The 12,964-nt window shown below is 40.4% G+C and overlaps 1 protein-coding gene across 3 annotated transcripts in view; it reads left to right on the forward strand.

Annotated features, from left to right (window-relative positions):
- Positions 1-12,964, forward strand: part of tbc1d1 (TBC1 (tre-2/USP6, BUB2, cdc16) domain family, member 1) — a 49,106-nt gene that overhangs the window by 15,743 nt on the left and 20,399 nt on the right. For 2 of the 3 annotated variants that reach the window (XM_083977519.1, XM_083977521.1), the window contains 12 exons: positions 2,465-3,058; positions 4,712-4,801; positions 4,910-5,014; positions 5,895-6,027; positions 6,790-6,881; positions 7,540-7,656; positions 7,944-8,069; positions 8,487-8,635; positions 9,144-9,407; positions 10,206-10,322; positions 10,503-10,616; positions 10,806-10,939. In XM_083977519.1, the coding sequence (XP_083833645.1) occupies positions 2,465-3,058; positions 4,712-4,801; positions 4,910-5,014; positions 5,895-6,027; positions 6,790-6,881; positions 7,540-7,656; positions 7,944-8,069; positions 8,487-8,635; positions 9,144-9,407; positions 10,206-10,322; positions 10,503-10,616; positions 10,806-10,939 (2,035 nt within the window). The remainder of the gene's footprint in view (positions 1-2,464; positions 3,059-4,711; positions 4,802-4,909; positions 5,015-5,894; positions 6,028-6,789; positions 6,882-7,539; positions 7,657-7,943; positions 8,070-8,486; positions 8,636-9,143; positions 9,408-10,205; positions 10,323-10,502; positions 10,617-10,805; positions 10,940-12,964) is intronic. The other variant, XM_083977520.1, reaches the window with a different exon arrangement.

Raw genomic sequence — 12,964 nt, forward strand, 5'->3', positions numbered from 1 at the left:
GTGTGAAGGTGTGTGTGTGAGAGAGAGAATAATGAACCGTCCAGTCTTTACATAAACATTCAGAAAGCCAGACAAAAGCAATAAAGCATTTTTGTTGTTTCCAGTACCTGTGTTTTTTTTTTTTTTTTTTTTTTTTACCACTTACATCTGTGAATTGTGGAAATGTGTTTTTATATGGACTATATTCACAGCCAAGTAATACAAAATCTGCAGAGTACATAACCTCTGTAGTTATTGGGCTCCCTGAATCAAGTTTATGAATGTCAGTCAATGTGTTTTAATAGCTTAAAAGAAGGTGATAGATTTCAAGTTGGCATGCTCCATTTTTATAACGAGCTGCTGAGATTTTAGCCAGAGACATTGTTTGGAGGGACAGAGGGGGCAGAGCTCCTACTGCGTACTGCTTCTTCTGTACATGTTTTTTAGGATGATGATTGGAGACCAGCTCAGTCTCTCCATGATAAAATCCTCCATCCTTTATGTTATAACCCTAACATATGCAAAGTGAATCAATGAACCACTTGCTGATCAGGCAGAAGGTCACTGTATGTGATTTGAATAATGGTAAAGATCAGTGTCCTATTTTAAACATACAGCCATTGCTATGGGAAGTAGAACCTCAAATATATGCATTTTTAAAGCTTATGATATAGGCTAACATTGATATTTTTTAATTAACTGGTGAATGTTTTTATTTTTACAATTGGTCAAATAAATACCTGTAATCTGAAAGTGGACCCTCAATGACTGGATTTCCCCGTCCTGAACAGTGTTTTTATCATCTTTCAGCTAATTGTATTAGCTTTAATGGCCGTAGCAAGCAGCTGTTTTTAGCTGCAAATAGATAAAATTAGCAACTTGTGTGAACATATGGGAAGTATTTAGCTACTTCAGTGCCAGAAATTTCCCTCAACAGAGATGATGTAGACAAAACAAAGCTTGGAGCTGAGGTAATGTTGAACTTACATTCCCCAGGCTGCCAGAAACACAACTCACTTGAATGCTAATGTACTGTAGCTCCCTGTCTAATAGATATGTAAATATGCATCTGTTCACAAATGTATTCAGCACGACAACTTAATGAGACAAACAAGTTATGTTGTGTTCACAACTAAGTAGCTAAAGATAGATTAATGCTACTTTAAGGTTTAAGTAAAGGATATTTCCAGCTCAGGCGCAGATTTGGTTCTAATAGGACATTTTACAGGTCAACAAGTCAAAAGCAGTTTTTCTCTTAAAATTTAAATGCCACTTTAAATCAGTGTCATGCTGCTGGTTTCAATTTGTTTTACCATGAAGCCCAAGTGCTTTTATGTTCACTCAGAGTTAATGTATAATGTGTGTTTTTGTTGGAGCATTGAAGTGAATCTGCTCTCCTTTTCTTCAGTCAGTGGTATTTTGAATCTGCGTCACAATGTGTATCTGGCCGTGTGCATACCCTTGTTTTTAGGTCGATATAAACAGTGGCATGCTGAGAGCATTTAGCTTCCACACAAAAACCTAAAATACACACAATACAAACATATCCGGATGGAAACTCTGGTAAATGTCCAGTGTGGGTTTTTATTTTTGTTGTTTGTTTCTTTCAAAGAAAAAATGGTTAGCGAAGTTTATAAAGAGAGTGAAGAGGAAAAAGAGAAAGGATGGGACAGGAAGAGAGGAAAAAAGGAAATCAAATAAAGGCGAAGTCCACACCAGTGCTTTGGCTTCTTTTCAACAAAGGAAGACGTCACGAGGGGATACTGTATTCCAGGGAACCATAACACACATTACAACATGGAAATACTTTGTACCTTGCGGTATTTCTCTATGATTTGATTTCAGTGTTTATCCACTACTGCTACTGGATTTGTGGCCTCAGTGCTGGGACAGTGTTAGCACCCAGTCAGTATACTACCATTCAAAAATCACCTTTAAAGTAATTAACTGAAGAGAAACACCTGAACTGCCATATGCAGGTCTTCAGTATATGTGATGACATTAGAAAGCATTATTCAAGGACCGTGCTGTTGTACAAGTAACATTTATTCTGTATTGCTGCTAAACATTTTCCAAATCACAGTATACACTGAACAGTTTACACACTGACATTTTACCAGCCATCACATCCTTGTTTTGTGTATTTTGGAAGGTGTGAATACAGCAATCAACCATAACATTAAAATGGGTAATTTGTTTAAATGTTGTGACTGACGTGTATTTTTCCTGAGTTGCCTGACTTTAGTGAGTTATGGCACTGAAACCACAGAAAAAGTTCCTGATCAAAGTGGTAATAATTCAAAAATGAAGTCTTAAATCAGGCAACAGACATACACCAGTCAGCCGATCATATTCACATGGGCCCTCAGCACTCAGTTTTCTCCCTCAGTCCCTATCTGTTCATTTAGGATAACCATACATTGGGCAGCAAAATGTTTCTTCACAGTTGTAACAAGTTCTTATCTTTTTCTCACTCTCTCTCCAGGTCCCTGAGATCATCAGTACATTGAGGCAGGCTGGCAAGAGCTCTGCACGCAACAATGAGATCACCTCCATTCCCAACAAAACTTCCGCCGCCGGAGGCACCGACCCCTCTGAGCCGCGTTTTTCTTATCTCTCCGCAACGACGACCTCCGCGGCCCCCGTCGCCGCCATGTCTCCGACAGCTTTTGCCAAAAAGTTTGAGGTGCTGTTCTGCGGCCGTGTGAGCGTCGCTCACAAGAAAGCCCCGCCCGCCCTCATCGATGAGTGCATCGAGAAGTTCAGCCAGTTGCATGGCTCAGGGACGACTGATAAAGGGGGAAGTGGCGGAGGGTTGGTGGGTGGGCTGAGGAGGGCGTTAGCCTTCCAATCCAATGGACTGGGAAGCGCTGCTGTCGGTAATGGTTCTGCCGGGAGCCCCACCGCTGGGAAGCGCCCTGTCCTGTTCAAGCGAGACCCCAGCTTTCCCTGTCTGCAGGATCTGGATGAGAACGGACTCTCACCTGAGATTTCTCACAACAACACTACTGATGCACTTGCTCGCTCCGCTGAAGTCCAGCCCACCAGCCTGCGGGAGAACAGGACCATGCTGTTCACGGTAACCTCCAGAAAACTACTCTATAAACTATTTGCAAGTTACAGAGGTAAAACATGGTTGTGTGCACGGCGGTCCTGATAAGTCCGGTCCAGCTGTAAAATTATATCAGTCACTTTATTTCAGGTAGGTTATATTTATAAGTGATGCCCTATGTCACTATGAATGAACAAACAAATAGTATTTTGGATCCAGTGCTGCTGTAAATTCAGTTTGTTAATAGAAACTGTGTCTACTGTGCTACCATATGTTTCTTGGATTCTTAACAGATTAAGATGATACTATTATGGCTAATTAGCTTGTTAGTTAATTTATGTACTTTAGTATCACACTACAGCAGTGTTTTTCAACCTTGGGGTCGCGACCCCATGTGGGGTCGCCTGGAATTCAAATGGGGTCGCCTGAAATGTCCAGTAATAGATTAAAAAAGAAATGGATAAAAATATATTTTAAACTAATTATTATTCTTTTAAAAACACCACACACAATCCTAAACAACTGTATTCTATACTTTCACTTTCTCGAATTTAAATCGAGTTCAAATACAGTGCAGCATATGAGCTGGCGTATCTTGATTGACGGGGTCGCCAGAAATTTGTGATGTCAAAATGGGGTCATGAGCCAGAAAAGGTTGGGAACCACTGCACTACAGTTATTTAAATAACTTTGCATGATCAAATGGAAACATGAGACCCAATAATCCTCATACATTATTTTGTCAATACATCAATAAAATGAAATGATCCTGTCAAGTACTACTATGACAGGTATTAACTTTGATGAAGCCACAACTATCTTGGCACAGTTTATCACCGAGAAAAATCACTTTATAGTGCAGCAAATTTTAAATCCCCCTTGAAACGCCCAGGCCAGAGCACAGACAGTCAAACAGGACAGAGAGGGAGATAACAAAAGAGTGACAAACGTATAAATACCCTCATGACTCAGCAAGAGCAGATGCTGAGTGCTGCTCAAAATGAGCCCGGTCACACTCCCCTGATTGACCTTTACCTGACCTCTAGTGACCTGCTGCCAACAGGAGTTTTCCTGTTTGTCCTTCAGACAGGAAACTGTGACTGCTGGCCTGGCACAGGATCCACCGGTGCCTGTTGCTGTCGTCCTCAGCAGATACTGCAGACGTGTTATTGACATTAATGATACAGGAATCATACTTATCTTCTTCTGGTTTCATCTCTCTGTCTGTCTTTCTCCTTAGTCTTTAAGAAATGGATTAAATCCCCATTTTCCTCTAGAAATAGCCTGATAATTTCATAAAATGGCAGTGAAGGAGTAGAGCTGTGCTAAGAGCTTTTAGACTTTCTTTTTATGAACCACTAAATCCCTTCTTAAGGTTTGGGAGTTACAGTGACTCATACTCTAATGATAGCGCGAACATGGGATATCCCCTTAAGTGGAAATGACCTAAAATGCCCTGGACCTTTTGTGCGTAAATATAACACATGAAACTGACACATTTGACTGTTATTATTATTTTCAGACTTCCCATTATTTGATGCACCAATTACTCATCAAGATTTGTAGATGGGAACCTGGGACTCCTTAAGTTCACAACCACCCACCCACACACAACCCATGATGGTGCATCCATGAACACATTTGAACTGTATTTCCTCTGTATCTTACTTTGTGTTTTAGGTTGGCAGGTCTCAGATCTTCTTGGTTAGTCCAGACACTAAAAAAGTTGCCATAGAGAAGAGTTTCAGAGAAATCTCCTTCTGCTCACAGGTTTGACACACTGGCACTTTACATACACTGTCTGTATACATACAGTACACATAAAGCACTGTGTCTGTCTGTGTGTCGTTTGGTAACACACCGTTTGTCTCATCCCAGGGTATTCGTCATGTCGACCATTTTGGCTTCATCTGCAGGGAGACAGTGGAAGGCGGGAGCTGCCACTTTGTTTGCTATGTCTTCCAGTGTGCAGACGAATCACTGGTGAGATGGGGTCATATGCATTATCATTTATATTCAGGTGTTTTTAAGTAATGGTAAGCAAGGCATAAATTCAAGTAGTCATTTAATGCACTCGGCATACACCTGGAAATGTCTTTTTTCTGTTTATATGAATCTGATTGTTAAGCATTATGTACTTACTCTTGTCGATTCTTTACCCCGTTAGTGCTTTCCACTCAGTGTTCATTTGATCAGCCACACAGTTTATTTTTACACTTCACTTGGTTAAACAAGTGTGCTTTGGATTTAAATATAAGTACATTTACTTTGAGAAGCTGGTATTTGTCACCAGTCTTACTCTCTGTCAGTAGAGAATAAATGCTGCTTATTTTATTGACTGATGACTCAGTGCATCTGTGCTCCACTGAGTCACTGAGTCACTGTGTGCTTGTGCTGACACAGGCTAAATGGACTATCAGATTGATGAAAGGCATTGGTCTTTAGATGTATGTACTGTACTGTGTAGAAGACAGCTAATGTTACAGTGGGATTAGTTATTGTATAGAAACATCACTTGCTGTTGCTCCCGAAGCAAACAGCTTGTGGGAAAACACTGCTTACCTTTCTCTTTGTTACATGTAGTGCATTTCTTTGTAGTGCTATATACAGTATTTACTTCTACCAGTTTTTCCCACATTTCCCACATATATTAAAACGTATCTTGAAGTAGGAATGTAGAGTTGCAGAAACAGTATCAGAATGGATCCTACATGTTTAAGTCTTTGTATATTTAAAATCTCAGTAGCTTACTATCGTGTAATACAGCTACATAATACATAAATACTGGTAGCAAACTGATGAATGTACTTACAAATCATTAACAGTCGAAAAAAATGAAAGAGCTGTTGTTTTGCCCTTGCAGGTGGACGAGATCATGCTGACTCTGAAGCAGGCGTTCTCTGTGGCAGCGCTGCAGCAGAATGCAAAGACCCAGAGCCAGCAGTGTGACAGCTGTCCCATGCAGCAGCTCCACAAACTGTGTGAGAGGATAGAGGGTAGGAAACTGTCCCTGGCCTCTTCCACAGTACACGGAAGTTTAAAAGAATTATAATGTTACATAGATGTATAAAAGTAAAAGTCGCCTAGCTCTGCCAATTAAACTGTCAAAGGATAAAAACATAATTTCCATCATGGCCTTCTGAAGGGGAGTATTATTGATAGATCAAATTTATACAGCAATGTTTACTTGTATAGAATAAAGGAGCCATTTTCCAGCAAAAAAAAGTGCTATTTCATTACAGTGCAAAACGGCAGAACCCGCCACTGCATTTTTATAAATATTTGATATACCTATCAAATGTGCTGTGCAAATTGATATGAGGGAGATGGATGGAAAAAAAACAGGAAAGGACAGATAGTGTCTGCACCACTGCTGCAGTGTAGCATAGCTGTCAGTTTGACACCTGCAGACAACAACACGATAGTAAGATGTATTCTGGTGCATTGAAACCATTTTAAAAAGTAACCTAAAATCTAAATATTTGAATCAATCAGCCGCAGCTTCTGAGCGTACTGAGTAGTTAAGACAACGTGGGAACATGTGAGCTTGAGCAGCGTTTTGATTCTAACAGTGCTGCGCAGCATTTAGTATTTATGCAGTACTAGTACAATGTTAACAAAGTATCTAAAATATCATCCTGTAATTTTGCTTAACTGTGACCAACATATCAGAAGTACACAAACTTGCATCTACTGTTATATAAAACAAACATGAGGTGAGACCATCTTTATCTCACCTGTATTTGCATGATTTTCAGGTCTCCACCCATCTAAAACCAAACTGGAGCTTCAGAGACACTTGGCCACTCTGGACAATCAGGAGCAAGCATCAGTCTTTGAAAACACTATGGTAATGTGTCTGTTCTGTCTGTGTAGCTGAAGAACAATGTGTGAATGCCTAGAGTGACTGCAACATGATAAGAAACCAGTCAGTCTGCAGTTTTGTAACGTTCTGAAACACTGTCGCATCGCAAGATTTTCATGCAGGGTTTACAGTGACTCATTCATCTTGCTTTACATTGCTTTTCACATTCTGTCTCTTTGTCTTGAATAATGTTATTGTGTCTCCGTTTCCCAGAAACACCAGTGCATTTTATTGATTTAGCGCTTCTATTTAACCATTGGAAAACAATAATGTCTTTGTCTCAAGTGATGTGATTTGTTACTTAACACCATTGCACAGTAAAGTAAAATCATCAGAAGTGGTAAAGGAACATCTACAAATATTTTTCTTTGACTCAGCTGACATCTGCTGGTGATGCAGCTGAACTGCAACACAACAACAATGTCTGATATTTCTACACAGCAGTTATTGTGTTTGATAAAATAAATTATCTTCTCTTCTGTCTTACAGCATAACTTTTCCACCACAGTCACACAATTTGCTATAATTAAGAAAAAAAAAAGCTTTTAATTTGTAAGGTCTATAATAGCTTTTCCTCACAAAGCTTTGGTTTAATATCTATTGATTGATTTTAAATAAATGTGTTTGTGTTTGTGTGCTCCAGAGAGCTCGACCTAAGAGTGATCAGGAAGAGAATGAGTTGGTGATGGCCTCGCTGAGGAATCTGTATGAGGAGAGACAGAAGAGCCATCAGCACAATCTACCTGGAGATGGCAAACAGGTCACTTTTGCACCCACAATCGAACAGCTCAGTCTCTGTCCAACAGCTCTGCTTTGTATCACTCATGTCCTGTTTCTATTCCAAATATGCCCTACATTTTCTCAAAATCGATTCCATGACAGAGTAAGTCAACCAGGAAAAACAACAGGAAAATAGATTTTTTTTTAATCTTCCGCTTACACAGACAAACAAGTAACTGTCAGACAATGTGACCCTCCCTTCAATCAGTCACCAATGCGCTTTTTTTCCGTCCCTCGGCATTGATTTCTCCTTCCATGTCTACGTAGGTATGTGAGGAGGCAGCTCCAGGCCCTGTGGAGGCACAGCAGCAGAGTAGCAGCCGCCAGCGACTGGAGCAGTTCAAGAGTCGAGCCAAGCGATCTCTCACTGAATCCCTGGAAGGCATCTGGAAGGTATCAGTGTGTGTTTAACCATTACGCATTTGCATGCACTTGTGTATGAAGAATGCTGTCATTGCTTTGAAAATCTACATCTAAGTGGAGACGATTGTTTTCGTTTTTTGTAGAGATTATGGATTATGGATGTTGAATTTAGAAATTGTGTTTTACGTGGCATCATTTGCTGCATATCATTTCCCCCATCTCTGTGTCCGCATTCCCAGTTTATCTACAGCTGTCCTATCAATTTAAGGCATAAAAGCCCCCCCCCCCCCCCCAAAAAAAAAAAAAAAACAACAACAAAAAAAACAAAAACAGAAATTGTGTTTTACCAAATTAGAATCAACCAAATTAGAAGAACGACTGTCGTGTTCAGTTGTTGATGACGTGTAAAAAGTAAACATTTGTTCTTGGCATGTGTGTGTGTGGCAGGGAAGCAGCAAGGCCAGAGCTCAGAGGGACAACAGTGAAAGAAGCGACAGCAGCTCTTCCATCTGTACTGTCAACAGCAGCCTGGATCAACCCTGCTTAGACGACCCTTTGCCTGCCTCCTCTCCGCTACGACCCACCAGCCCACTCAGGTTAGCACAACACCTAAACACACCCAGCCACACTGATGACTCCATTCTCTGGCGAGAGCTGTCACTGCTGCCACTGCAGCTCTGCTTGTATCTCTTGAATCTCATCATCAATTATGTGATTCTGAGACAACCTTGTCGTCAGGCCTGTGGTAATTAGCCTGGTCGGGCTTGGCTTGACACAACAATATGGGTCTGAGGTGGATCAGGTTGTGGTAAGCTGTTACATGGACAACAGTAACAAGTTAACAGCACAGAAGGGGCTACAGTACTAATGAGGGATGTGTTCAAAGCCTTCAACGTTTATTATGGAAGCTTTGGCCAGGAGGACTGGAAAAAAAAACTTCTCAAAATATAAACATTTGCTTTGACAAATATTACTTTTTTGTGGGTGGTGTTTATTGTAAACAGAATTTTCTGTGAAGCTTTTGTTTGTGTGGGAGGCTTGTCTATACCACCATACTGTGTCTATAACGCTTACTTTTCCTAACTCTCTTGCAATGTTTTTCAGGTGCCACAACTCAACAGGAGACCTGAAGCGCCTTGACACTTCTCTACCCCTGTCCCCCTCGTCTTCCTCTTTACCCGGTGATGCACAGCCGCAGGGCTTCCGTCGACGGGCCAGCACCTTTAGCCACCCACCGACTCCTTCTTTGGTGCTGGAGTGCTCACCTGTGCACACACTAGTTCACACTCCACAGGACCCCACTGCCGCCACGAAGCCCAAGCTCGTACGACACTACTCCGTCAGCACCGACACGCCGCACCAGAGCAAGTAAGGACAGTGTGGGTTTGTCTGCATTCCTTTGTGTTTGCATTGAATTTGGAATTTTTGGAATTTCCAACAATACGTTACTTATGTGTGTCCTGGAAGTTTTCCCCATTAACACACGCTCAGAGAGCACGGCCTAGTTACTGTATAAGAGACAAGGGCAATAGAAAGAGGGAAAGCAGTAAGAAAGAAGAAGGAACTGTGAGAAAGAGAAATAAATTCCAACTTGCTATATGTATCAATCATTGAAAATAATATGTATGTATTTCTGTGTATGTGATCTGTTAGGAACTACACTTGCAGACTCAACTTTGTATGAATGGCAATTAACCGGGAATTAGCCTGTGACCACAGTTTAATGGTAATAAGAGAGGGACATGCAGTGAAACTGTATAAGTACAGGAAAATAAATACTGTAGTTATATAGAACTACATGTAGTACAGCCATCTTGTTATATTAAACTCTTGATATTCAAACAATCAATCAGTCCATCAATCGATCAATATGTTTTCCGTATGTTTTTTAAATTTTATTCTATGCCTGCAGCACTATGTATGTGCCCAGACAAATTTCCCTGTCGGGACAATAAAGTTTATTTGATTTGATTGATTGAACCAACATTCTCACGACCAGCTTCTCACTTACAGTCTGCCTCAAAGCTTTGCCTTCAAAAACTTTTTTATTCCATTTCTGTGCTTCTTCTCTTCACCTTTTTTTCTGCCTACATGTTTTTTTTCAGTGTCTTTGACTTTGTTTGCACCTCTTTCTCTTTGTCCCTCTGTACTTGCGCTGATTCTCAGACATGCCTCAACCGATTCCACCCTTCCTCCTGTTCCTCCCTGCCCTTCATCCCCCTCTCTTCTGCCCCCTCATCACCCTTCCTCCCCTTCTTCTGGAGCCCGGCTCAATAAGAGAAGGTGAGAGCAGTGCACAGGTTCTCTGGTCAGCCCATACAGTGTCTCTCTCACTTCAGAGCTGTGCTACACAAACGCATTTTTCCCAGGCAAAATCTCTTTCCCTGTCTTTGGATGGGACCTAAGCTTCTCTTTTCATCTGTGTTTTTGCCTCCTTTTATCACCTCCATCACTCCATCTCAGTCCTTTGGGTGGTCTGCGTGCTCGTCTCCACTCCTCCTCCTCTGTCCCTAATTTTCTGAAATTTCCATTTCTGGCCCCTGTCCAAGAGAATGATTGTCCTGAACCAAAGAGCAGGTACACACATGAACACCAATCAGTCATCATGTTTTGTTACCGTGTCAAGCGTAATGATGGATAATTTGTGCTCCCTTCATATATTTCTCTCATTGATTTCCGGTTTCTTTCTTTTTTTAATTACATGTATGTGAGTATGTGTAAACAACACTATGATATATTCAACTGGGCTTATGTTTGTGTTTTTAGAGATGTGGCGGCTCTCTCTACACCAAGTGCAACATTTGGAGTTGGAGAAAGCCCTCTGCGCAGTCACCGCCACTCATGGAGGCAGCAGATCTTCCTACGGGTCGCTACACCTCAAAAGAACACAGACACAGCCGGTAAGAAAACACACTCTCACAAAAAATGTATTTATCTTTGTATAAAGTTCTCTAATTAGGACCAGACCAAGTCACATTGTTTGTCCATATAGCGGCTGGTAATTGTACCCTAAAAAATATTTCACAAGTTGTCCAAGAAAGGGAAATCGTATAGGAATGTGATGCATTTTACATGTATTGTAACACTTGTATCACTTATTTGTTTGTTGAGGCCTCATAATATCTCATTCTGCATGTTCAGCTTTTTGCAGGTTGAACAGATCTGATGAAGTTTTGTTTTTTTCCTAATAATGCAAAGGTTTGATCGTTTGATCGCTTACAAACGTAGCTCATGTCAACTTAGATAATGTTACTTGTTTAACTTGTTTCACCGCTCTGCCCTGACGTCTCACGCATTTCTGTGAACGAAACCGAGACATGCAAACCGAACAGGACAGATTTTGTTTTAATGGACCATGTTCAGATTGACATCTGAAACAAAAAATCTGTCATCTGTCTATCTGACTGCACGGCTGAAAACAAAATATACTGCACAGGAAAGTGTATTTAAGGGCATTTGTAATGTTGGCATGATATATAATTTCATATCACTGTGTGACATATTTTGCTTATTGTCACAACAACAGTTTGGTATCACTCAGGTAACTTGCCTGAATGACAAGAATACCAGCTTTGTGCGCTTGGTGATTGTAAGTGTGTCTGTGTGTACAAAAGAGCTTTGACAAGCAAAACACTAGGATTACGCTGCATGCTCCACTTGCAAAGTTCAACATGTCTTCTTCTTAGGAAGAAGACAGTTCCAGGTCAAGACACTTGTGTAAACACATGTTCTCATCTAGGCACACGTACAGTACTACATACATCCTACCAAAAAAAGAAAGAACTTGACTACGGTACTTCTTCACCTGTGCTGTTATTCCCCACGTGCTGACAGTGGTGCAGTGAGAAAGCTTTTCCACTCGGAGTCACTCTTACTTGTCATTCGTTCACATCTATTAGATTAGTTATGGTTTATAGTACAGAGTGCTGTGGGGTTTTTTTTTTTTACTGAAATATGTCGGCCAAACATTCAGAACGCACTGCTCTGAGGACCAGTACAGTGTCCACTACTATTTTACCTTTGTAAACTCATAAGTATAATGAATAGACCCAGGTTATATTCAGTTGTGCTCTTTCAAATCGCCTCATTAAAGTATTAAAAAACTATGGGTTGTTGGCACTTTAAAGTCCAGGAAAAGCCAATGCAGTCCTCAACATAGCTAGTAACTCTTACAGCCTCCAACTTAACACTAAAGCTTCACCTGTGCATTGCTGTGGTCGTTTGTTCTTGTTTTGGATTCGCTTTTATTTTGGCATCACTAAGTCAGCTTACAACAGGACTCATTGCTGTATATGTGAGTATATGGGTTGTATATAGATGCATATTGGTTGAATATGAATGTACAGTAGGTCTGATATCTTGACAAAGTGGTATTACAATACTTATTAGAGGATAATATGATAAAAAAGGACAATGGGTAAGATCTTAAACGTGTTTTACTTCTTCCTACTCCCTTTTAGGCATGACTGTTGATGAATATCATTTATTAATTAAATTTTCTATTTACTATTTGTCTTCCTTTTTTGTTATGGTTTGCTTTATCTTCTATCAGGTTCTTTTATACTACTTGACATGTTCGAAATAAAGGTTTAAATAATAATAGATAATAATAAATGTGTAACACCAGAAACTGGTATGACTGATATGAAACAAACTAGTCGGGGAAAAGCTTTAATGTCTCCGCTGAGTACAATTAATCAAAGTACTTATGTTTGCAGATTGGCAGCCCTGTCAAATATTATAGCAGTGTGTGGGGTACAAGTAAAAAATACTGCGTCTTGTCTACAGTGATATAAAATTTTAACCACAGATAAGTTTTCAGTCATATCAGTCCGTCGATCACTGTCTGCCTGTGCTGACATGGGAATCATGCTTGTGCTTGCCTGTTCCCATATCCTCCGTATGGATAATTATGTGTACTGTGT

Source organism: Trachurus trachurus (genome assembly GCF_905171665.1).
Source record: "Trachurus trachurus genome assembly, chromosome: 1".
Lineage (NCBI taxonomy): Eukaryota > Metazoa > Chordata > Actinopteri > Carangiformes > Carangidae > Trachurus > Trachurus trachurus.